This window comes from Staurois parvus, unplaced genomic scaffold (assembly GCF_062004578.1).
Source record: "Staurois parvus isolate SC_StPar_1 unplaced genomic scaffold, SC_StPar_1.0 ptg000682l, whole genome shotgun sequence".
NCBI classification, from domain to species: domain Eukaryota; kingdom Metazoa; phylum Chordata; class Amphibia; order Anura; family Ranidae; genus Staurois; species Staurois parvus.
This window is the reverse complement of record NW_028318478.1, coordinates 8,955,264-8,981,963: the sequence shown is the minus strand read 5'-3', so window position 1 is coordinate 8,981,963 and position 26,700 is coordinate 8,955,264. Positions and strand designations below refer to the sequence as shown.

At 38.0% G+C, this 26,700-nt stretch overlaps 2 protein-coding genes across 3 annotated transcripts in view; one reads left to right on the top strand and one right to left on the bottom strand.

The window, feature by feature from the left end:
* ENTREP2 (endosomal transmembrane epsin interactor 2) overlaps positions 1-1,417 on the top strand; it is a 1,018,721-nt gene extending 1,017,304 nt beyond the window's left edge. Inside the window, exon 11 of the mRNA XM_089652451.1 lies at positions 714-1,417. Coding sequence (XP_089508577.1) covers positions 714-899 — 186 coding nt within the window. The 3' untranslated portion in view covers positions 900-1,417. The remainder of the gene's footprint in view (positions 1-713) is intronic.
* A 2,630-nt stretch (positions 1,418-4,047) lies between these two features.
* APBA2 (amyloid beta precursor protein binding family A member 2) overlaps positions 4,048-26,700 on the bottom strand; it is a 507,206-nt gene continuing 484,553 nt past the window's right edge. For both annotated transcript variants that reach the window (XM_089652450.1, XM_089652449.1), the window contains 2 exons: positions 10,514-10,654; positions 4,048-6,654 (listed from right to left, as the gene is read on the bottom strand). In XM_089652450.1, the coding sequence (XP_089508576.1) occupies positions 6,583-6,654; positions 10,514-10,654 (213 nt within the window). In that variant the 3' untranslated portion in view covers positions 4,048-6,582. The remainder of the gene's footprint in view (positions 6,655-10,513; positions 10,655-26,700) is intronic.

Genomic DNA, 26,700 nt, shown 5'->3' with positions numbered 1-26,700 from the left:
CCAGAAGGTGAGAGGTGTGGTGCTGCAGCCAGGGCAGTGCTTGAGCAGTGAGAAAAGACAGGTAAGTGTTTGATGGGGGGAGCAGTTAGTGGGATTTTTTTTACCTTAAAGCAGGTAATGAATTAAGGTAAAAAATATTTTGACTTCAGGATCATTTTAAAGTGGTTCTAAAGACAGAATGTCTTTTTTACCTTAGTACATTTCCTGCATTAAGATAAACAAATGTCCCTGAACTAGTATTGCCCCCTCACCCTCCTCATACTTACCTGATTCCTATCTCAAACCAGAGCTGTGCCTGTCTGCGGCAGCATTGGGGCACACAGGACACAGGGGCAACAGCAGGAGCCATTGGCTCTTGCTGCTGTCAGTCAAATCATCTGAGGAGGGAGTGGGGGGGCAGGGCCAATCCACACTGCATGTGTCCATGGATGCACACAGCCCGGCTCAGGGGTGAGCCTGCATGTGCACCGCCATAGCAAGCAGCTTGCAATGGTGGCGCACGCAGGAGAGGAGGAGTCAACAGCGCTGGCTGGGGACCCAAGAAGAGGAGGATCGGAGATGCTCTGTGTAAAACCATTGCACAGAGCAGGTAAGTGTGAAATGTTTGTTATTGATAAAAAAAATAAGCCTTTAAAATCCCTTGGCAAAAACACTTTATTTTTAGGGATGCTTTTAACAACAGAATTGTAACTTCTAAACTTTGATTCTGCCAGGTGATCACCAGTTCCCAGCAGAATATCAGTATGTCAAGAAAACGACTACAAGAAGACCTTCATCTTCGGAGCTGTGGAGCTCTTAGTTCTCCAGTAGCATTTCTACACAGGATTCATCTAGCACGTGACATGGATCAGGACCGCCCACATAGTCTAATTGGAGTTTGCAGAGAAACCATCCTTTGATCAACAGCGAGCAGATTGCATGCAAAACTGTCACTTTTTAATCCAGCTCTATAATCTGAACCAACTACAACATGGCATCTCCTGTCTGGACTTGATCATGCATGGGACAAGAGACTCCAAACTTGAAGAGGTCCCTGAATGTAATAAGTTCTGCAACAACAATGCAAGCTTTATTTCCACACAAAAAGCCTTTTTTAAAATAGATGTCTGGGGTTTATTCTATTTTTGTTTGAAAATAGAGATTTGGATATTGCTGCCATGTAGCTTCATTTATTGTACAACCATATTCTCAACAATGATCACCTCGAAAAAGAGGACCATTTTGTGATGCTGCAAGCTTGCAGATACCATTATCAAATTGTATCTTATTTGTTTCACCAATGAAAGGTAGCTCAATTTACAGAAAAAAAAGATCTTCAGAAGAAGAAATCTGTTTTACAACCTCAGTGTTGTATTACTTTATGTACCTCAAAGTGTTTTCAGAAAATGTTTTAATAAAAAACAAGCTATTTATTCTCTTTGCTTCGCTTTCATTCATCACATCTCTAGGTCAAGTGGCCCTCTAGGGACATTGGGGTTGTTCACTTTGCAACAGAAATTGCCCTGTGCAAGGGAATTTGCCCCACAGCTTGGGGAATGTGGTGAAGCTTTACTTTGTAAACCATACCCAATCACATGCAAGAAAATTAAAAAAACAAAAAAGCAGTATGTTACCTGCACATAATCGGATGGTGAAAGTTAACAAAGCTTCAACTCATTTGCTAAGCTATGAGGAACATTCCCTTACAAAGTGCAACTTCCCCTGCAAAGTGAACATCCCTTTAGCCTTTAAATGGGATTAATTCCACTCTGTCTAGAAAAAAACATTATTCATGTAACCTTTATTATATCTATCCCAAAGCAGACAAAATAGCCCAATAAGGAACAAAGAGGCTATATTTACCCTTGTGCTTTTTTAGTTCAGCTAAACAATTATGGCGAAATGTGTGCCAAATGGTAAACTGTGCAGAGTAAAATATGAAGGTTGCAATTGCTGGTAACTCCTGAATATACTGCCTGCCTGACCATCAAGTTGATTCATTGGACTCAACAGTTCCTGAGTCAATGGCCTGAAACCAGGATTGTACTGTATAAGACCCTTTACTTCATCATGACAACCAGGCAAAGAATATTTTAGGAATATGTTTCCTTTTAAACTCGGTTTCTAGCAGAATCAGTCTTGTTCTAGTACTGGATAGAAAGGAGAAGGACTACACCCTCAGTCTTTTTTTATTGCTGTCTCTGTTGGAGATGTTTCTCATTACTTTCCATGCTGGTGACAAAAGTGGAAGTATAGAGAAAACTTTCAAATGGGTAAATATAATTAAAAATACCAACAGAAATGCTAAAATTTCCTCATGCTATGCAACATAACAGGTTTTACCTGATGTTTCACATTAAAACTTGCTTATTAAGGAATGGTTGTTTAAAATAGAGACTGTCATGGGTGGGGTGAGAACTTTTGGTCTGGGGGAAAACAACTTACCCTTTCTCTGGGACAAGAGGTTTCTATGTTCTTCTCTGTTCCTAGGGGTCAAGACTTCTTCTGACACATATTTTTACAGTCACAGACTACAGGTTCTGATTGATGGTAAAGTATCTCTACTCAGTATCCTCAGCTCAGCATATCTTATCAGTTCTGGCCTAGGGGGCGACTGCCCCTCCCCCATCCTCCTAGAACGTGTTCACTACATCACTACATGGCTTCACCTTATTTAGTATCAAGTGGTCATACATGTTCCAGAGCCAAAGCACTTAAAATAGTATTGGTCTTGGAAAAACAAAAGCACGGTATGAATGCAAGGGCTTAATTTCTAAACAATAGAGACAGAAAAAATCCTCCGACTATACAAACTCTACTTTAATAGCCAGACATAATTATTCTAAAACTGTCATTAAATTTATAGAGCTATTATGGATCTGCCTTTTTGAACCTCTGGGTAACATGGGATCAGGAGTCAATAAACAAATGTATAACTATACCAGTTATGTGGTCATGGTGTATAGCAACAGAAATCATTGATTCTTGATCTGACTACAGCAAGCTGTAATCTAACTGACTTCTTCGAGTTAATGCTCTTTGCAGTTCTTCTATTAATGTTACACTTTTCTTCTAAATAAGCCAGTTTGATTATTTTCTTAAACAAATGTTTACAGGCAGTTATATAATCATAATGCCAATATGATATCTTCCTGAATAGAAACAAACTGTAAAGAAAAGCTAAAGTGGATTTTTTGGCCTACATATATTATTATTCAATATTAGCCCATCCCCCCTGTATAATCACTGCACTACAAAAAAAAACAGGTGTAGAAAAGTTAGAAAATACAATGTATATTTACTTTTCAACCAGCTTCTGCACAGGAGAAGGTGGCATTATGATCCTTTAGGCAAACACCTGGAAAGGCTAAGTATCGCAAGGCTCAGGAGAAGATGCTCCAGCACAGCACAGAAGAGATCTTCAGAGTTCCCAGGATCTTACTATAAGGATTGTGTTGTCAAACTTACCTAGGTGTCATCATGGGGTAAGTATTTTTGCTAGCTTTTTTGTGCAGATTTATTTTTTCCACAGCTGTAATGGTAATGATTATATATAGGGAGGGGAGCAAGTATTGACTATGCAGACCTTCCATGTAAATCCAAGGTTTGACTTAATTGAATGGAGCCTTCTGAAAGTACATTAGTCATTGGCCAGAGGGGGCAATGTAACTTTAATTTGTGGACTCCCTTATCATGAAAGAAATTGCAGAAAATGCAATATAAGTAGTATATGTTGGGAGGGGGGCCACATAAGTCCTTTTGGGGTTGCATTGCATCCTAATGCCCCACATAATTTGGGTTCTCGCAAAATATCCAAAAGGGGTTTTTTTCCAAAAAGAGTTTCTAAGCAAAGATGTTATTTAGCTGTCTGATAAACCCCACAATCTGAAGGATGCAAAAAACCTCGAAATTATGAAAATATAATCTACATGAACAAAATAATATTATTTTCAGATATGTGTGAACACAAACTGAAATACATAACAGTCTTCTTGTAAATGCCTGCTTTGTGCTCCCAATGGCAATACAGTGCAATGATCAGTGACTTAAATAACAAAGCAACAGACCTTTATTTCTATTAAATTTATTAACAGTGATAGATTACTCCTTTCCTACATTGGCGGCTGCATGCAACTTCCTGGAAATACAGTACGTTTGTGTTACTGTATGGTAAGGCTTTTTATGTCACAGTGTGAACTATTTAAGGTCTAAGCCAAAATTCAGAACACCGATCGACATTTATTTTGTTAATGAAATACAAAGTCACGATGCACACCGTCTAATACTGTTCATGGTCATGAATTGTCATTGACTGAACAAAACAAGAAAGCAAGCTTAACGTTTCTGTCTCTCCTGCTTTCATCAACAGGACTTGTGCAGAAAGTAATAAAAGAAACAAAGAACACAATCTATCTGCTCCCTTCTAAATCGCTCCCTTCTAAAACATTGTTATGGAAGCAAAATGTCATCTGTTAGATCTTGAGAATATACTATATAAACAAGATCGATACGCCAACAGAGTGATACATGTATACACATGACAAACAATCACACCTATACCATGTGATCCAATTTGTTTTCTGTTCCATCTGGAAGAAAAGGCTTAAAATCTGCATGGAGATGCATTCGTACTTTTATTTCTGAAGCAATCAGACACTGTTGTTGTCAGTTACTGTAGCTACTTATCCTACTTCTGCAGAATCATTCATATTCATGAGTATTGTCAGAGATGTGATCAAAAAAAGTGTTCTTGCTCTCAACTATGAATTTCTATATGTCTTGCGATTCTGTAGTATATCAAGTTGGTCCTAGGTACGTGACCATGGCTAAACACCAGAAATCGCTAGTGCCAAGTTCAAGATATATAAAAATGATATGCATCTGTTCAAATGTCTGCCTAGTTGAGCACCACACAATTCTTTGGTTCATATGACATTTATTTTGGAGTTAACTCTCAGAAGATTTGAGTTGTGTTCATCATTTGAGCTGTGTGCTGCCAACCATCTGCTCTTCCAAGCCTTACTTTACAATGTTAACTGGAAAATAAAAGACAGTTTCATTTAGTATATCTCATAGGATGTTCTAATAATAGGATTTCGTTTCTTGCACTAGTCAGCTTAACACCGACATTACAGATTTTCACAGTTTATAACGGGAACATGTCTTATGCCTATACTCTGTTTTCACTCTCCAGCATGATGTTTGTAATATTCCTATATAACCAATTTAGCAAGACCTAAATCAAGTGTTCATTCACCCAGTAGACAGTACCTTTGATTCACGGGATCATAAGGGCAATGTACGGTAAAAAGTGAAGGAACGTAGACACAAAATATAGTGCAAACTATATTTTAAAGCATGGATATGTAAGTGCTCATCAAGCTGAATATGTAATACAGCATAAATAGCTGGCACACTCATAAGGGGGTGATGGGAACATTGCAAATAAAAAACCTCCACTGTTCACTATTTAAATTTGTTACTTAAGTTGATTCTTTTTTTACTGCCTATTTCTGCTACCAAGTTGTTGAAAACTAGTAAAGCTTAAGCTGGCAAAGCCACAGTTCCAATGAAGGGCAAATTTAATTTCTGCAGTCTGGCCTATATAAGTCTATAATCAAATCAATATATTTTTTTATGGATGACAAATGATGCTTCACAAGTGTTAGCACAGCAAATTCACTGGCATCTGTTGCAGTTTTATCACAGCACATTCACTGGCATCTCATGAAAAACTGAATTTATATTGTTAACACATAACACAACTACTGTCCAATTAACCAAGCCTTGTTGATGAGCACCTACCTCTTAAAAATAAGGTTACTAGGAGTACTAATGGTTGTGTTTTTCCACAATTTCCCAGAACAGTAAAGACAATGAAAATAGAACTGGAACTCAAGGCCTTGCACAAAGAACTATGATGTACTAAGAGCAACCAGCTTTCATCTCATGTAGAACAATGAAAGATTATTTCGGATTGGTCCATATGGAGCTACTGCAGTGTGCACATTCATCCTTGACTTATTAAATAAAGGCCAAAGTGGTCCATTACATTAAATACACATAACATATATGAATGACTTAAAAACAGTTAGTTAAAGTGATAATGGAGATATAGAAAATATTGAGATTGTAGGGACTGTTTAGTGGAACCTACACAGCATTGGGTTTCCAGATGACCATAGCCTGACCTACACTGACCTACAGAATCCACTGTGCAGTATTTCCATCTTCCAACATGTCAGATTTCCCACACTCACCAATGTAACATACAGCACTTACACTAAAACACTACATGTACGATAACAAATAAATATCCTTGTCACTATTAATGAAGAGGAATCAGTCCAGAATATCTTGTTGTAATTTACAAATTGTCCTTGTTGCTGATGAACACGCTCAGAACTTTGGCAAAAGAAAGAAGCAAAAAAAAAATAATAGTAATAAAAATAAAAAAAGGAATAAGAAAGCAAAAAAAGCAATAGTCTGATGATATTTGTTGTCTTTTTGTTCAAAATACAAAATGTCTGTCCAGTATCTCTTCTGATGTGTGGATGTATTGATCTGGGATTGAAAAGCGTTTTTCTTTATGGCTGCTCATTGTTATATGTAAAGAGGGGTTTCCTGCCCAGTGAGAAGTCTGAACATCGCTGCTGGCATAGTCTTCATGTGAATCTGTGACACAAAGAAGAAAGACTGGTGAAATTGAGGTTAGCAGGATTCAGCTCCACAGCTATAGCCCAGCATCTGGTGCAGTCATTCACTCAGCCTCCCTTTCTTTTATTACCTGCAGGTAATCCAGCCATGAAATCACATCTCAAATTGGTGGCTGCTGTGCAATATGGAAACATTTACAATACAGAAACATTTTGATGTACAAAAAAAACATACTGATAGATGATTTTAATAAAATTATATACTTGTCAATTGTCACAGTAATGGTTAGAAAACTGCACATTATACTTGATCATTCATTCAATACCAGTATGATAATCATGCTCTGCCTGTCTGAGTATGACCCCAAAGACCTTCCAGCGGGATCAGGGTTACCATTAGACATTGTTGGCCTGTGCATATAGATTGAAAGTAAAGACTCAAAGCCTTACAAACACACACAAAGCTTTATTCCCCATCACTAGAAATACTGTTATCTCAGTGGCTGTCAGTCACCGGCTCTCTACTCTGCCCCCTTCAGAGCTCACTGGAGCGCCAAGCTGTGGAGAGGACAGATGTGGCTGACTCAGGCTCTCAGTGGCACACTAAGAAGCTGAGCCAGCTGCAATTCAGGCGTCTGAGTGGATCTTGACAATATTGGGATCCCTGCTGTCAAATTTGGTTAACCGCCCCCCCGCTCTCCAAAGGTGCCAATCCTTAATGGGGAGAGGGGGACAAAGGCTTAAAGCGGAACTTCCCCATTGGGTGGAGCTCCGCTTTAAGGAAACACAGGACATGTGCACAGACCAGCTCTACATTTCTGACATAATCAACAGGTATTTATGGGGCAATTCAGGCCTCAGCCCACAACCACATAGGAAATTGTTTTTGGAAGAAATGGCTACTCATCAGGTTGACCATTTTTAGTTAAAAATTGTTTGTTCTTCAGCACTGGCATGTCTTCACTGTTTACATGCTTCATAGGGGGTATCTTCACTGTTTATATGTTTCATAGGGGGTGCCTTCACTGTTTACATGTTTCAAAGGGGGTGTATTCACTGTTTGCTAACTTAACTATTATCCTAAAGGCAAATATAAGAAATACGCTTTAGTATGGATATGTATGTGTTTCAAAATAAATAACTGCATTTTAAAAATTGCTACCAAAAGTAAATATGCTTTGTAAATGCTTGTTGAACATGATGCTTTTTAAACAACTGCTTACAAGCTATGATTAAACAAAGCTCATATGTTCAATTCCTAATCTGAAGTGATAAGAAAAAATACCTTGGTTGATGGCCTTCAATGATGTCACTAATGTCCCTTGCTATTAAGCCCCCAAGCTATTGTATGGCAGTGGCAATTCAGATACCTTAGACATCAAAACTCTGAGAGAAAGTAAAAGTACTACGAGTTAAAGCAACCCTGTCAGTTACCTAAAACAATACAAATGGCAGTTAATCGCTAAAGGAGAGGTATTATAACCAACTTTCCAGTAGCTCATGTCTCCTACCTTTGCTCCATTCTTAAGCTGAAGACTCCTGAGCATTTGGCCTCTGTGTTCTTGCTGTGTCCTGTATTAACATAAGGGGTCAGAGGATGAAGCTGTAGGGGGTCACAGGATCTGAGGCAACCCATATGGAAATGCTAAAGAATCTGACAGAGACTGCAACACTTGAATGGAGCAAAGGTAGCAGACATGGGCAGCTGAAGAGGTTTGACTATGGTGGCTCTTCTATTGCAGGGAACTGCCATTTAGATATGCCTATTTTTTTTGTAAATAAAAAAAGATATGTAAACAGCCTAAGGCTATTTTCACAACAGGAAAAGTGCTATAAAGTGTTTGTATAGTTACTGTCTTATTTAAACATCTGGAAAATAAACTGGTAATATGTGGTTAAAATATCTAAGTGAGATTTTGGGAGACATTGATTTACCTAGGACAGCCCTAGCTCATCTTAAAGTAGACGCATAGTTACATTGTGGTGAGTTGTTTTACTAAGAGTTATCCCTGTATTCATGCACTCCAATTGTCTGTAAATCATAAGGACAGTCAAGTCATGCCACCCACTGATAGCAGAGAATACACTGGCCTACACATTGACGGTTATTTTGCCTGACTTCCCTTATCTCATACCCACATACAAACCACAGCTGCACATAAAGGCAGACAGGAAATAAATGGATTTTGGACACGTTTTAATCCTTTCTTCTGCTCTGCTTTTGAATATCAATTTATCTCATCAATGAAACATCTAAAATAAAATGTTCAAAGCCCTGGGCCTCACAATGCGACTGAACACATAATATTAGCACTGAGAAAACTGAGTTCTACATTTAATGTTTTCATATCTACCCAAAGTGATCCACACATGAAAGGAAATATTCATAGGACACAACATTTCAATTCATTGCACAGGACAGCTAGTTCCTCTATCTGCTGCTCTGATGGAAATTCCTCACTGAGTTATGGACACAAGTCAAGCGGCAGGCTCCCTACTGTGTAAATAGGATGTATTAGGTTTCTATTCAAGGAGGATATGTTTAGCAGAAAAGAAAAAAATAAGACATTTTTATAGGATCTCCATTTACTTCACCCAAAGTCTGTACCTATTATAACATTGATTGAAGGTTATACAAATGCTTTTCCAATACAGCAAGTGCAGCAACCATCTATAGGCTTTATTTAAAATAAAACTTTCCTTGGAGAAATATGGCTACCATTGTTAGCACCTTCACCAAATGCTAATTAACTGGTTGCTCTGCTCACTCTCTTGATTCAATGGATTTAAGTAACTATACTCAGAGCTGCTCAGTATTCAGGTAAGGACATCTTATTTTCACTGAATTTACACACAGAAAATGCTGACTGCAAAGGGTCAGCATAACAGTTGGGCAACTAGCATTTTTAGTCAAGACAAAGGTAAGGTCAGCACCAATTATTCTCCTTGGAAACATTCCACTTATCAGAGGTTGGTGAGATAAGATCACTAGTATCCCAATTCCACCTGTTTTAAGTCCATTTCTTTGAGTCTTGTAATGCCGTATGTCCTTTTGCTAGAGACATCGTAAAAATTCTTCTGGGTCCAAAACAGACATGCATGAACTGAGAAACTTTAAACCAGCAGATCAGCAAAAGAGCCAAAGATGATACAGTATAATACAGTATTTACTATGCCTAAAGCTTAACTTCAGTCAGTATTTTTAGCTGTAATGTGGAGGGGGGGGGGGTAGTTAAAATTCCTAACAGGATTTTATTTCTGCCTGTGAGTACTTGGGAACATTTGGTAGTTTCCTGAGTGGGAAAGAACAAACAGGAATAAAACTATTGTCAGTTCTATCCCTTCTCCACACTAACATAACATAATTTCTAATCCTTGTTTCTTTTGGGTTGTAAACCCTTTAGTAGGACATTGTATGTCATACCACATTAACGGAATGATGTGATGTAACCTAAGGCAGCAATCATTTTAGCACTAGTAAGACTAGTGAAAGTTCATCTCTGATGGGCTTAGCCTTAGCTTCCTACATAAAATTACTGAACAGTTTATGGTACGATTATCATCTTTCAGTTAGATAAACCCAACCCCTTTCACTGCTCACAGACCTGTATCCTCCTCGATTCCCTTCAAGTCCACTCTTGCTCCACTGTAATCCACCATCCAAATAACGGGATATCCCCATACTTAAGCCCTGTTCTGGGGCTGTGGGTAAACCATGACCTTGGGTGAAAGTGAGCAGTGTGCTGTCATTGCAAGAAACCTTGGCTAGAGCTGAATGTCTTCAGTTTGTGGCCCATTATTTGGATGATGTGTCATCTTGACTTTGCCTTCTATAGCAGCACAACCCAATCCCCCAGGAGTTGTTCCCAAATTCTTACCTCTCCTACTGAGTTGGAGAGTGCCTGAACAATCTTCTCATGAGCTGTGGCCACAACACTTTGCCCGTTGATCTCAATGATGCGGTGTCCCACTCGAACACCACCTCTCTCTGCAATCCCTCCCCTCATGAGGCTGCAGATCTAGAAATTGAAGGACACAAAAGCTTCAGACAACATATAACCACAAACTGAACCATCTTACTAAACAAATATGTTCCATAAGATCTTGTCTCTAATAATTTCATAATAATAATTTTATATTCTCCTTGAAGTTTTAGCAAGCTTTATACTGTTGATGTCATCCAACAAATTAAAGGTGGCATTTCAGGCTAAACATGTATTCATGAAAATACTTTCAAACATTTTACTTGAAGAGTTGCAGGCATTCTGCAACCCACTCTCTACTGATGAGAAATTAAAAGTCCCAGGAAGTCCTGCTTCATTTTGCCTGGATAGAAAGATAGAAACTGGAACAAAATGCATTTTAAAAAAGCACATGTGCCCAGACTGTGAACATTAACCATTTTTGTACTGGCCTGTATATACCCCTCCATTACCAGGTAATTTTTCCGTTTTCAGTGTTGTGATAATTTAACTTACAAATTTGTTTTATATAATATTTTGACAGATAGAGCTTTCTTTTGGTGGTATTTAATAGCCACAGTCTTTATTTTTATTTTTTTACTATATAAAAGGAAATACACTTTGAAACAAAATCTGTTTCACTTTCAAACACCCCCAAAATTACCCCTATTGAAACTTAAACACCCCAATATGATCTAATTTTTTACGACAATGTTTGCTATTGAGGTGGCTTAAACATGGAGCTGGTAATGGTGCATTAAATAGGGGCATCATGACTGTACAGGTGATACAGAGAAGGAAAAATAGGTAGAGGGGTTAAAGTGTTACTAATTCCATGACCCTGCATTCACTCTATTTGGTCTCCCACAGTACACAGAACATTGAAATGGAATTACTTTAGTAGATATAAACTGCTAAATACCTTTTCTCATCAGCAGTTAAAGCAGTCATGTGACTTCTATCAGTGTTCAGCAGAGCACTGGTTAAAGCTTGTAGGAGGAGTTTTCTTTCTGCTCTAGGAGGATGCAGAACCTCTAACCCTCTGTCTGGACAGTGCTGACTGTCCCTGTGCTAATCACTTTACAGCACACTAAACTAAGCATGTGCAGTAGGTCCCCACACAATATATCTTATCAGAAAATAAGTGGGGGGCACTGGAAGAGGGGGAGGATTAGAGAAGTCAGGATCAAACAGCATTTTAACACAGTGCAGAGGATTAACCCGTTAGGTTCCACAGTGAGTATAACAAGCATGCTTTACTGCATATACAGACTGATTTTACTGTTGTGGGTTTAGTAACACTTTAATGCAGACAAAGTAATAACGGAGATGAGTGAGTTAGTATGCTGGATAAGAAAGGTGAACGTGTTAATGTGCAAGCACTTGAAGAACATGAAATGTACAGAACAGGGGAGTGAAAGGGTAAAGAAAGCAATTCTGCCCAAAACAGACAGGTCTACCCAGGGAAACCAGAAAGACAAGAAGCAAGAAAAGGAGGGGGTAAAAGGGAAAGAAAAAAAAGGGGGGGGGAAGTTAGGAGTGGAGGGGAAGGAGGGGAGTGAAGGGGGAAAAGGGGAGACTCACTCCTCCACTGTCATTACCGAACCATACTCTCTTGAACCTGTAAAGAGAGTCCAGTAGAGCCAGTTGTGTCTGAATTTCTCTTCTTTGCCTCTCACTGAAGTAAGGACCCATTTCACTGCATGAATTTTGGCTATTTTAGTAAACCATAAGGGAAGTGTATGTGGGGGGTCCTGCTTCCACAGACATACCCAGTATACAGGCCTGGGTTGCTTTTAACAAGTGAATTAATATGGAATTGTTATATCTTTTCTTCAAGAGATCGGAATGGTGCAGTATGCATTTGGCTGGGTCTTTTCCCAAGTTCATATTTCTGATTACTATAGTCACATCAGTTGACAGATGATTTCTAATTGGTCAACATGGGGTACTAAGATTTGCACATCATCACTGATCATGCATCGCTGTACTGAATAAAGAGGAATTTTTATAGGCTCTGTTTGCATCTCTATTAGTAACCTACAAAGACAACAATGTAAATTCAGTCAAAAACAAAATATCCTTTTGTAGAAAAGTAAAACACTTATTGCTCATGGGGTCTCTATACCTTTATTAGCTACACACTTAGAGAAGGGTATAAAAAACAAAACCTATGTGTGCCTGAGCCCCTTTCTCAGCAAGTCATAGCTATCCATGGTGGGGGGGGGTGTTCAGACATGGCAAGATTCATATCAACACCTAATTTATTTTAAAGAAGGCAGGCAGAGACACCAGCAAATTATTCTGGATATAGACCATAGGAGACAAGCTAATCTGCAAATTCAGTTTCAGGAAATTGGAAAACAATTCAGAGAAGGTTATATTTAAAGATCTCATATTTTCCATTAAAAATAGATATATTTTATTAGAGTATATGTCTATTTTTTTTAATTTGAAGGAAGGTTATAATCTCTGTAAGTTTTTTACTTCTGTCTATGATCTCATTAGGGTGATTTCCCCCCACATCCTATATGGGTGACCACATAGAAAATAAGCCAAAAGCATTCTTTTTTAATCACTAACTCCAGCAGGTTAAAGGTAGTATTTGAATGAAGTCTTGTCTGTTTGTAACTGCATATACTCCAGATATCGACTTAAAAGTATAAGATATAAGTCACTTTTGTAGCCTGCAACTCCTGGTCACCTCCAATGAAATAAAATAACATGATATGGTCTAGGTCAATACTTTAGAGAACAAATCTTGCTATTGCGAAAGCTCATATAAAGATTTCCCAATTTCCCTGCAAGTGTTGAAACCTTTCCGGTCATTTCCATTTAGCTGAAATATGTAGGTAGATGCAGTGTTATCCTGATTAATGTTCTTCCTATGCTGGACTGCTGTGCTCATATAAAGCTCTCAAGGGGGTGGTAGTAATAAAATAATGTTGAAACTGTACATCTTGGGGTTTATAAGCCTTCAGGATCTTTTACACAGAGACAGCAATTTAAAGCTATTTAACCTATACTCTTTACTTCCCTGTGGGATTACTTGCATGTAAAGATATACTATATACATTAATCTACTTGTGCATTCATTTAATGCAAATTAGCACTATAACCCATAACTAGTGTAACATTTTTGAACAGTATATAGCAAGAACTGAAAAAGTTTCACTTTAGCTGTAAATTGCTTTCCTTATATAAAAAAATACAATATATTTTTAGATTTAGTTTCCCTGTAAAGGTTTATCTGTACAGCAATACTTTTATAATTATGTTCCATGCCAAGCAATATCTTTATTTTGCTTTTTTAGATGGCATAAAAAGCTAATCCAAATGCTTGGGTTTCTTTTCAGCAGATTAAGGGAAACATAACACTGTATTAATTGCATGCACAGCAATATTTGTATTTTAAATAGTTTGGTAGACTTTACCAACCATTTAAAAAAAAAATACAATGATCAGCCATAACTTTATGACTACCCACCTAGAATTGAATAGGTCCCCCTTTTGCCTCCAACCCAGCCCCTTTTGCTGCCAAAACAACCCTGACCCATCAAGGCATGGACTCCACCAGACCTCTGAAGACATGCTGTGTATTTGCACCAAGCCCATAGCAACTCTGAGTCTGAGTCTTCTCGTTGGCCAGTCGATCACCAGGATGGAGGGGCACTGCAGTGTGCCTGATTTTAGAGGACAATACCTCCATAATGTAGACAGTCTCCCACCATATACTGGCAGATTGTTTTTGCTTTTGCTCCTGCAGAGTGCTGAGCTTTCTTTACGTTTGTCACTGAACAACTTGAGGTAGCATACATAGTTTTGTAAAGTTGTGTTTAGTGCGGGGTATCAGATATTACCTATACAGCCTATAATTTAAAAAATAAAATCACTTTTTCAATTGACTTGAGTTTTAATTATCATTCATTATCAAGCACTGTATATACCATTACATATTCCAAATTAGGGTGGAACTTGACATTCTAAACTCTGAATGACCAACAGACATATAAGGACTTTTTTTTCTTTATGACAAACTATACTTGCTTCTAAATGGGTCTACTCCTTCATGTCATCCTGTGCATTGAAACCACAGTCTTCTTTTAATGTACAGAAAAGCAAAGTGGTTAGGACTGTAAATGATGGCCTGAATTTCCAAACTAGTGGTCCCTCTGTGTTCCCAGAACATCCAATTACCAGTAGCAAGGCAATTTAAGTAGTAGGTTAGACTGGTGCTCTACAGCAGTGATTTTAAGCCTTTTTTCAGTCACATCCATGAAGCTGCTTATGTGTTACACCTTCTTTAGAAGTGCAGTGGTTTGATGGAACCCAGGTTGCACCCTGGCTAAAAAGGCTGAACAGATACATTGTATTCTTTATAAACAATTCAAGGCTTAATCTTTAATTATAATAGAATGTACCTTTAAAAAGATTTTATTTGCTACTGCAGATCAGAAATTACATGGGCTAAAGGATCTGCAAAGGAACTTGTGCAGCCCTCACACATAGAATGTAAAGGATTCTCCTAGGGCTAATGAGGCTGAAAATAGGGAGCACTGGAGCAAAGCTAACTCAAACATCAGCAAAGTTTTCCGAGAGATTTAGGTATGTTCACTTGGAAAAACAATTACACACAAATGACTTCTGTTAGCAGTGCAGAGATTCCAATCCACTCAAATTAAAAAAAAATGAAAAAATGGCTTAGTGTATAAACCAAGAATCTAAAATCTTAATTGTTAGTGGGCATATGTGTTCAGTTTTTTGGTTTGTGCTTAAATAATTCAAACAAAATAATGATCGTCATAGTATAGTTGTCACAGTACACAGTCAGGACAAATGAACACATACTGTATATAAACACCGATTAGCCATAACTTTATAACCACCGACCTAATATTTTGTAGGTACAACTTCTGACAAGAAAATAGCCCATGCCACTAAACCTCTGAAGGTATATTGTGGTATCTGGCACCAACCCGTCAGCAGCAGATCCTTTAAGTCCTGTAAGTTGCAAGGTGGGGCCTCCATGGATTGGACTTGTTTTTTCCAGCAAATTGGATTAAGATCTGGAGAATTTGTAGGCCAAGTTCAAACCTCTAACTCAATGTAATTTTTATCAAACCATTCTTGAACCATTTTTGCAGTGTGGTAAGGCACATTATCTTGCCAAAAGAGGCCACTGCCATCAGGGAATACTGTTTCTATGAAGGGGTGTACTTGGTCAACAACAGTGTTTACGAAGTTGGCACATGCCACGTAACATCCACATTAAATGCAGGACCAAGGTTTCCCAGCAGAACATTGCCCAAAGCATGACACTGCCTCTGCTGGCTTGCCTTCTTCCCCTACTGCACCCTGATGCCATGTCTTCCCCAGGTAAGCGATGCACCCAGCCAAAAAGAAAATGTGATTCAACAGAGCAGGCCACCATCTTCCATTGCTCTGTTGTACAATTCTGATGCTCACATGCCCATTGTAGGCATTTTTGGCTTTGAACAACAAACTGTGATGTCCATTTTTACTGCATTCAACAAATCAACTTCAGGGACATGTTTACTTGCTGCCAAATATATACCACTTACTTTCAGATGCCATTATAATAAGATCATCAAGGTTACTGGTTATTTACTTAACCTTTCAGTGGTCATACAGTTATGGTGGTATACTTTACATTAGATACATTATTTATTTCAGGTACTTATATAGCGCCGTCAATTTATGCAGCGCTTTGCATATATATTATAAATTCATATCAGTCCCTAACCCTCAAGGGGCATACAATCTAAGATCCCTAACTTATATTCATACATACACATACTAGGGCCAATTTAAACAGGATCCAATTAACCTAGCAGCATGTTTTTGGAGTCTGGGATGAAATCGGAGTACCCGGAGGAAACCCACGCAAGCACAGGGAGAACACTCCAGGCAGGTGGTGACGTGGCTGGGATTCGAACCAACGACCCTAGTACTGCCAGGCGGAAGTGCTAACTATTTAATTTGTGCTGCCATGATACATATATGTTAGATAAACTGAATTAGTATTTACAAAGCCTTCATCACTATGGAATTTTTTTTTCTAGTTATTCATGTCATTGAGTAGGTCGGTTAAACTCATACCCATTAATACTGTATAAAGGATTACTACACCCCCTAATAATAAATACAGTTAAAACATACCTAAAAGTTATTTTCTTTTACCTTGACTCCCCTGGGTTTGCTGTTGGGAAGTACATCTTAAATGTGTATTTATTATTTAAAGGATACTTAAAGTAAACTCGTCCAGAAAGATTTTTCTGTTATTCTGGTTTCATAGGTCACAGAACTACTTATTGAATTCTTATATCTTGGTTTAATACTATAATGGTGTGCTATACTCCATATCATGGACAAAGGAAGCAATTAAGATAGAGTACAAGTTGAATATGTTTAATATGGCTGAATTACTAAAATCACAGAGGCAATATCAGATTTTTTTTGTCAAACTGTACCAACTACACTGTGTGCACAATTATTAGGCAAGTGAGTATTTTGACCAAATCAGCATTTCTATGCTTATTGTCCAACTCCAAGTTGTATAAACTTGAATGCTTATTGGATTTAAGCATATCAGATGATAAGTATTTGTGTAACGAAGGAGGGTGTGCCTAAGGAGATCAACACTCTATATCAAGATGTGTACAATTATTAGGCAGCTTCTTTTCCTCAGCAAAATGGGACAAAAAAGAGATTTAAATGACTCTGAAAAGTCAAAAATTGCAAAAAGTCTTTCAGAAGGATGCAGTACTCTTGAAATTGCTAAGATATTGGCAAGTGATCACAGAACCATCTAATGTTTTGTTGCAAATAGTCAACAGGGTTGCAAGAAATGTGTTGAGAAAAAAAGACGCAAATTACCTGCCAAAGATTTGAGAAGAATCAAACATGAAGCTACCAGGAACCTATTATCCTTCAGTGCTGTCATACTGCAGAACTGCAACCTACCTGGAGTGTACATAGGGTGTTTAGTGCTTAGAGACATGGCCAAGGTAAGGAAGGCTGAAACCCGAACACCACTGAACAAAACACTTAAGATGAAATGTCAAGAGTGGGCCAAGAAATATCCGAAGACAGATTTTTCAAAGTTTTATGGACTGATGAGAGTGACTCTTGATGGAGAAGATGGATGGGCCTGGGGCTGGATTAGTAAGGGGCACAAAGCTCCACTTCGATACAGATGCCAGCAATGTGGAAGTGGGGTACTTGTATGGGCTGGTATTATTAAAGATGAGCTAGTTGGACATTTTTGGGTTGAAGATGGACTCAATATCAACTCCAAAACCTACTGCCAGTTTTTAGAAGACTCTTTCTTCAAGCAGTGGTACAGGAAAAAGTCTGCATCTTTCAAGAAGATGATGTTAATACAGGACAATGCTCCATCATATGCATCAAAGTACTCCACTGAATGGCTAGCCAGTAAAGGCCTTAAAGATGAAAGAATAATGACATGGCCCCCTTCCTCATCTGACCTAAATCCTATTGAGAACTTATGGACCCTTCTTAAATGGCAGATTTACAGTGAAGTAAATCAGGAAAATAGTACACCTCTCCGAACAGTGTCTGGGAGGCTGTGGTTGCTGCTGCACACAAAGTTAATTATCAACAAATCAAGAAACTGACATACTCCACAAATGGAAGGCTCATGACTGTTATTGAAAAGAAGGGTGGCTATATTGGTCACTGATTTTTTTTTTCTTTTTGAAATGTCAGAAATGTTTATTTGTACATTTTTAATTGTTTGTTTCTTATTCTCACTTTAACAGATGAAAATAAACAAGTGAGATGGGAACATTTTCTTTTTTTATTTATTTGCATAATAATTCTGAATACTAATAGTTGCCCAATAATTGTGCACACATAGATATTCTCCTAAAAAAGCCAAAGCCTGACTTTTACTTTCTTAAATATTTAGGTTTGAGGTTTATTAACATTTTGGATGGAGAGCACTGTTGTTGCTCAAAAATGAAGTTAAATCCTCAAAAATACAAATTAATAATAATAATTGTGTACAAAGTGTATATAATGTTGTTCGGCAGCAGTTACAGGATTAACAAAAGTAAGGAATAGAAATGGTCCTGTAATCTCAGATGAACTGGTATGGCCACTTGGACTGGGACATACGAAATACTTTTAGCTGCCATAAGTCAGAACTTTCTACAATGTTTTCATAATGTAGATCAGCCTTTCTCAATCAGGGTGCCCAGGCACCATGGGGTGCCTTGAGGTTTCTTCAGGGGTGCCTTGGCAAACTATCTAAAAATTGCCCAAAACTTGAATACAAGCCAGCTGGTGGAACGAGCTTACCTTTTAGTTACACAAAGCCACAGGTTTCCATTGTGCACCATTACGACCTTCTAGCTGCCAGCGTCCTGACAACCAATGACATCGTCAGTTGATGAGGATGTCATCTGCCTGCACAGCATCCTAGTTTGATCCTCCCCTTGCCCCTTTCCATCAGTGCTGGGGTCACATTAGCTGAGTGATGAAGAAAAACTGAGGGAGAAGAGAAACACTGGAACACTAGTGAGTACCAGTGTGAAAAAGTGTATTTGCTTTGGAAGACTAAATCACCTCTAATGTTGGATGTCCTACATGTGGATATTGCCGATCTCCTCCTCTCTTCCTACCACTCCATCCCCCACAGCTTTTCCTCCTGTACCACTATCCCCTCCCTCCTAGATTGTAAGCTCCAAGGAGCAGGGCCCTCGAACCCCTCGTGTATCGCACTGTATTGTTATTGTACTGTCTCATGTATTGTCTCCCATTGTAATGTACAGCGCTAAGCGAACTGTTGGCGCTTTATAAATACTGTATAATAATAATAATAATATTGCTTATATAAAACTATTAGAATAGTTTTCACATTTTAGAATGGGGTGCCTCAAGACTGTCCATAAAAGGTTGTCTAGGGACTATCCATAATTTGAAAGAGTGCCTTGACTAAAAAAAGTTTGAGAAACACTGATGTAGACTATAGCCACTATTCATATTTAGCCACCTTAAATGTCAACTGAAGCCTAAACACACTAATGTTCAAACACACTACTAAATGAAACAAGGCAAGTTCATCCAACTTGGGATAATTCTGCCAAAAAACACTGATGCAGGCATGGTTGATGTGTTCTACAGTTAATCCCTTTTTCGTTACCAGACATGATATTACGTTCATGTTTGCATGATTCGACAATCAATATGATATGCTTCAAAGACCAGATCATCCAAGTGAAAAAGTCCTTAGTGCATAAATACAGAGTTATTTACTATATACAGGCCAATGGAGTTTTCCTGAATGGAAAACTGAAGTGTACCATCCAAGCAAAGCTCAAACTAAGGTCTTCTTCACCCCAGCAAGTAGAAATGACCCATACATTAAAAGTAGGCCCTCACAAACTGAAGAAAGGGATAAAATATCTAAGCTTATAACACAGACCTCTGAATACACAAAGTAATAACAGCATTGGAGAACTTTAGACTTTCATCTCTTGAATCAAGCTCATTACCATGTTTGCATTTGTGCAGCATCTGTCTTTGGGCTCTAAGCAAGCCTGTAATTTGTCCATGCAGAGCAATGCAACAAAGTTGATTTATTGCCCCACCTTCTCATCAGCACATAGCTCATCTTTGTTTCTCAACTGCTTTGTTCAGCCAAGAGTAGTTAAAAAAGTACTGGGCAGCTAAAGGCAATTGAAGCATGTGACTCATATCTTTCCCCTTGTGTATGACCATGTTAGTGCTTGGTGACTGGCCCAACACTGTCACATGGAGGTTGGGAGACAATACAAGTTTCTTAGGCTTGTGTAAGTGCTAACTACATTGACTAGGGTCTTACAAGGGGCTTCCGTTCTTTGGTTCTAGTTTATGAATGGAGTGGAGAGGGACTGAAAAAAGGAGTTTGTGCTGCCGAGGAGGACGGCATTAAAACAAACCTGTGTTTTGCCCTACAACATCAAATGACTTGCTTTACATTCATAGCAATGTGTGGTTTATTTTTTGCAGTTTGCTGTCTGATACTAGTATAGTACAGAAGGGTGGTATATATATATATCATGTCATTTTATACTGTGTTAGGATTCTCTTCCTTAGTGTTGATTCCCTGATGCACCATAATTTATTTATACTGCATAAAGGACCTCCTTTGCTTTCCAATGAAGTCTATCTCTGAACCAAAATGTATGCAGTGTTACTTCTTCTTAAATGCCTATGATGATGTGGCTCATAAAACAGCTGTCAGTCACTTTTATTTCAAAGAGAAAACTTCTTTTCCTCAGAAACAAGACATAACACTGCCTTTAAAGCCTGTAATTTAATTATAAACTGTGCACTTGGCTACAGTAAATAGATATGTTGCACTAAACCCCACAAAAAAGATTTATTTCATGTTTGTTCCAAAATCACAGCTTTTAGAGATCAAGGAGTAATACATCCAGATGGTTTTGCATGGATTTTAATGTATGCATGTGATAATCTGTTTAACCACTGTGTTGTCAGGGTCAAATATTGGATATAACACAAGTAAAAATGCAAAACAATAAAATACAAACATGACATGTGATATACTTTGAAACCCAATGGCTTTGGAGGCAAGCAATGAATCTGATTTTACTTAAAACTACTTTTTTCTTTTAATAAATATGTTATCTGGTCTTGGCTTCAATCCCCTCTTGCTGCTACTGGATAAAAAACTTTCCACATATGCGAAAACCCAGGTATACAGGAATGCATGACATTTCCTTCTATTTCCAACAAAGCAGTGTTTAAAGTTGCCTATTTCCCTCAGTACTCAGTGTTTGAGTTCCCCATTTCTATCAGCACTTAGAATTTGGTGCACTCTGTGCATGGGAGCCAATCAGCTTCTAACTTCAGCTTGCTCAATTAAGCTTTGGCAATGAAACCTGGATGCTAATTGGTTCGATGCAGAGCTGCACCAGATTTTAAAGTTTTAGTGAATAACCCCCTTAGTGTCTGAGTTCCTTTTTTGAATATGGAAAATACCACATTATGGCCACTAGATGATGTGATTATCATAAGAAATAAGTATGCTCCTCTGCACCATCTAGTGGCCATGATGCAGTATTTTCCACATTCGATTAAAGAAGATGTACAGTAGCTCAGGCAGACTCAGATTTTCCCATTTCCACATAATGAATCTACAGGCAGTTTGGATGGACAGTTATGCATTTTTTTCATAAATACACTCCGAAGAATCTTGTATTTCCTATGTTCTAACTTGATCCCTGTAACATTCATATATCTGGATCCATTATTTGGTATTATACACCTAAAAAAGTTCAAGGCTCTCTTTTCTATCTCCTCCATACGTAGGTTAGCTACAATGGGAAACACAGAAGATCCTATAGCACAGCCATATTTCTCTCTATAGACAGAAATCTGTAGTTTAAATAGATGGTGTTGAGACAAAGGTGAAGCAAGGAACAGGGGCGGACTGACAACTCATGGGGCCCCCGAGCAATAGGGGATCAGGGGGCCCCTGTGTCCTTGCCCAAACTCAAAAAAGCCTATGAAAAAGGTACCAGGGGCATCTCATGGGGCCCCCTACTGACCCCGGGCCCTCGGGAAATGCCCGAGTTTCCAAATGGTCAGTCCGCCCCTGGCAAGGAATATACTTGGTCTGGATTGAGTTCTGTTCATGTCGTGGCTCCACCCTACAAGTTTTGTTGTCAAAAAGACAGCATCATGGATGTCACCACTGACAACAGCTTTTTGATGATGAAATGCGTAGGGTAGATCCAAGACATGTGATATCATCGTGTACAGATATGGACCGCAGCCATCCTGTCTGGTGGAAACTATGCTGAAATGATGGCTTTTACTATGGGGCTTGTAAGTGCATTACTGTGAATACATTTTGGTTTACTATTTTACTACACAATGAGTGAGCATTCTTCTCTTATATGGTGTCTGTTGTATGGAGAGAGATCTGCTAATTGAGAGCTTGATACCTGGAGAAACATTGCATATAACTTGGATTCCCTGAGAGGCTAGTTGTGGGAGTCTGTGTTACATCTTCTAGGAATGATACCTGCACTATTTGACCAATCCTTTGGGTGGTCAAATCCTCTGGCAAGAGGCTGTGTGATTGGACGGTGAAGATTTCTTCTTTATTCTTGGTCTCCTTTTCAAAAAACAAGCACCTGCAGACTTATGCGGACTTTTGTATGGACTGTTACTTAAATTTGTGTGTCATTTGCATTTAACTATTCCACTATTGGTGGGGGATTTGGGGGATCTATTCTTAAATTACTCTTAGGCTCCATTCACATCGAAGCATAGCTTTTTTAGCATTTTTCGTGCATTTTTTCCACACATATTTTACTGCGATTTTGCGCATTTTCATACAGCGTTTTTGAACTCTAGCATTTTTTTTTATTAGCCAATAGAGAAAAATATCATCTGTTGCATCATTTGTTGCTAGGTTTTTCTGCTTCAGCTGTTGCATCAGCTTTTATTTCTTTTTTTATTATTTTATTATTAATGTATTATTTTATTATGTTATTTATTTATTATTGTTAGGGTGATGATAATAATAATAATAATAATAATAATAAATGAATAAATAAATACACGAGTAAATAAAAATAATCATAAATGCTATGTAATAATAAATAAATAATAATTAACCCATAACCTTAACCCCATAACACTTAAAAATATATTACATTATTATTATTATCAATAATAATAATACTAATAATAATAATAATTAACTACTTGCCATCCTGAGGATTTACCCCCCTTAATGATCAGGCCTTTTTTTGCTATTCAGCACTGCACTATTTCAACTGATAATTGCGCGGTCATGCAATGCTGTACCCAAGCAAAATTTACAGTCCGTTTTTTACACAAACTGAGCTTTATTTCAGTTGTATTTGATCACTTGTGCACTTTTTATTTTTTGCACTATAAACAAAAAAACTGAACATTTTGAAGAAAAACAATATTTTTTACTTTCGGCTATAAAAAATATATAGTAAACTCAAAGTTAGTCAAACATTTAGACCTAAATGTATTCTGCTACGTTTTTGGTAAAAAAAATCCCAATAAGTGTATATTGATTGCTTTGTGTGAAAGTTATAGCGTCTACAAACTATGGTATAGATACTGCAATTTACGCCATTTTTTTGCTATACAGCGCTGCACAAGTTTAACTGAGAATTGCGCGGCCATGCAATACAGTACAAATTAAATTTACATACTTTTTTTCACACAATAGAGCTTTCTTTTAGTGGTATTTGATCACCTGTGCGCTTTTTAGTTTTGGCGCTATAAACAAAAAATGTTTTGAAAAAAATAATTTTTGAAAAAAAACAGTATTTTCTCATTTCTGTCATAAAAAATATCCAAAAAACTAAAATTTCATCATACATTTAGGCCAAAATGTATTCTGCTACATGTTTTTGGTTAAAAAATCCCAATAAGTGTATATTGATTGCTTTGTGTGAAAGTTATAGTGTCTACAAACTATGGTATAGATAATAGAATTTACACAGCTTTTACAGTACTTTCTGACTGCCCATCACATTTCTTGAGGTGCTAAAATACCAGGACAGTAAAAACACCCCCAAATGACCCCTTTTCAGAAAATAGACACCCTAAGCTATCTGCTGAGAGGCATATTGAGTCCATGGAAGATTTATTTTTTTCCCACAAGTTTTTGGAATATGACAAAAAAAATTTTTTATACAAAGTTGTCATTTAAATGATATAGTTCTCACACAAGCCATGGGTATATGTGGAATTACACCCCAAATAACATTCTGCTACTTCTACCGAGTATGATAATACCTCATGTGTGAGACTTTTTGGGAGCCTAGCCACATACAGGAGCCAGACATCCAATGACCACTTTGAAAGCCTGAAGGTGAGTAACTTCCTCATTTCACTTCCTCACTACCTATCACAGTTTCGGAGGCCTTGAAATGCCAGGATAACCCCCCCAATGACCCCTTTTTGGAAAGCAGACACCCCAAAGAGGCATGGTGAGTATTCTGCAGATCTCATTTTTTCTCACAAGGTTTTGAAATATAAAAGAAAAAGAAAAGAAAAAATATGTTTTCGTTTTCTTTCTTCATTTTCCAGAAACTTGTGGCAACAAATGAGATCTGCAGAATACTCACCATGCATCCTTGGGGTGTCTACTTTCCAAAAAGGGGTCATTTTGGGGGGTTTGGTGCTATCCTGGCATTTCAGGGCCTCCAAAACTGTGATAAGTAGTCAGGAAGTGTAATCCTGCATGTAATGAATTGGGTCTGCGAACCAATACAACCGCGATTAATTTTTTTTTAGTAATGCCCATGTTGAAGGTTAGGCCCAAAAAAAATGTAAATTTGGAAACCGTCATGGGTTTCCATGCGAATGGTCTGGCAAGGTTTGAATTTGGGTTGGTGGCAATAAATTGTTGTGCATATAAATTGCTTTGATCCACAATCAATGCATACAGATCTTTTGTGAAAAACAGCTTAAAAAAATCAAGGGGAGTAGATAAAATTGCTGTTTCCACCTGAATTCCGGGTTGGGCAGTGAATGGGGAAAGTACGGGTGCTGATTCTGCGAACACTGCAGTTTTGTGTGCAATGTGTCAAGTGACAGTGACCTACTGACACTGCACTTGCTGGAGGAGAAGGGGGGTGAGCGTAGGGGCTAAATGCAGTTGCTGGCAGGTGCCAGGGCTGATTATGCTAACGCTGCATTTTTGGGGACACTATACCAATGTGAACGCTGGTATAGTGCACTGCGTTACTTTACCTGACAATTGCGTGGTTATGCAATGCTGCATCTAAATTAAATTTACGTCCTTTTTTCCCACTAATTTAACTTTCTTTTGGTGGTATTTGATCGCCTGTGCATTTTGTTATTTTTAGCGCTATAAAGAAAAAAGGATGGACACTTTTGAGAAAAAAAACTATATTTTGGACTTTATGCTATAAAACATGTCCAGTAAAAAAATTTAAAAATCAAATTTAGTCATAAACTTAGGCCAAAATGTATTCTGTGACATGTCTTTGCTAAAATAAAATCCCAATACGTGTAAATTAAGTGGTTTGCGTGAAAGTTATAGCGTCTTCAAATGGCGGTATAGATACAGGAGTTTTTTTTTATACTAATAATGGTGGCGATCAGCAACTTATGGCTGCAATCAGAGACTTATAGCGGGACTGCGGCGGACATTCTGACAATGGGGGGGAACTGACTTGGGGTCACTGACATCCCCAGTGACACCAATACAGTGATCAGTGCAAAAACAAAGCACTGACACTGTACTAATGGCACTATGGAGGAAGGGGTTAACATTTGGAGGCAATCAAAGGGTTAACAGTGTGATGGGAGTATTTTATTAGGGGGCAGGGGGGTGTAGTTCACTGTAAGCACACTGATCTGGATGGCTGTGCTGAGCCATTCCGAGCAGGGTGCCCAAACTGACAGGGAGGAGGGTTGCATTGTAAACAACCCACCTGGCTCCGGCTAGTAATCACTGGCCAGGACCCGGTGATTGATACCCGTGGCCGCAATCGGTGGCGCAGGTAGGGCGTTCGCGCGTCTCCCCTACCCGGAAATGCAAAATCACGTATATATACGTGATTTTGCGCAGCGGTGCCGCCCTGCCGCAATAGAAGTACTGTGACTGGTCGGCAAGCGGTTAAACACCTAAACCCAAACAAAAAATGCATTATTAATAATAATAATAATAATAATAATAATAAAAAATACATTTTAAAAAATACACAAATAAATAAAAATAATCATAGATAAATGTAATAATAAATTAATAATAATTAACCCATAACCTTAACCCCCTAAAAAAAGTTAAAAAAAAATAACAATAACAACAAAGAGCAAAAACAACCACGACAACAACCAACAACAATAACAAAAACAACAACCAACCAACAGAAACAACAACCAAAACAAACAACAATAACCACCAACAAAAACAAACAACCACCACCAACAACAACCACCTTAACCCTTTTATTTAAGGTTAGGGGTTAATTATTATTTATTTAGTTTACATTTAATCATATATAATTACTATTTTTTTTTAAACA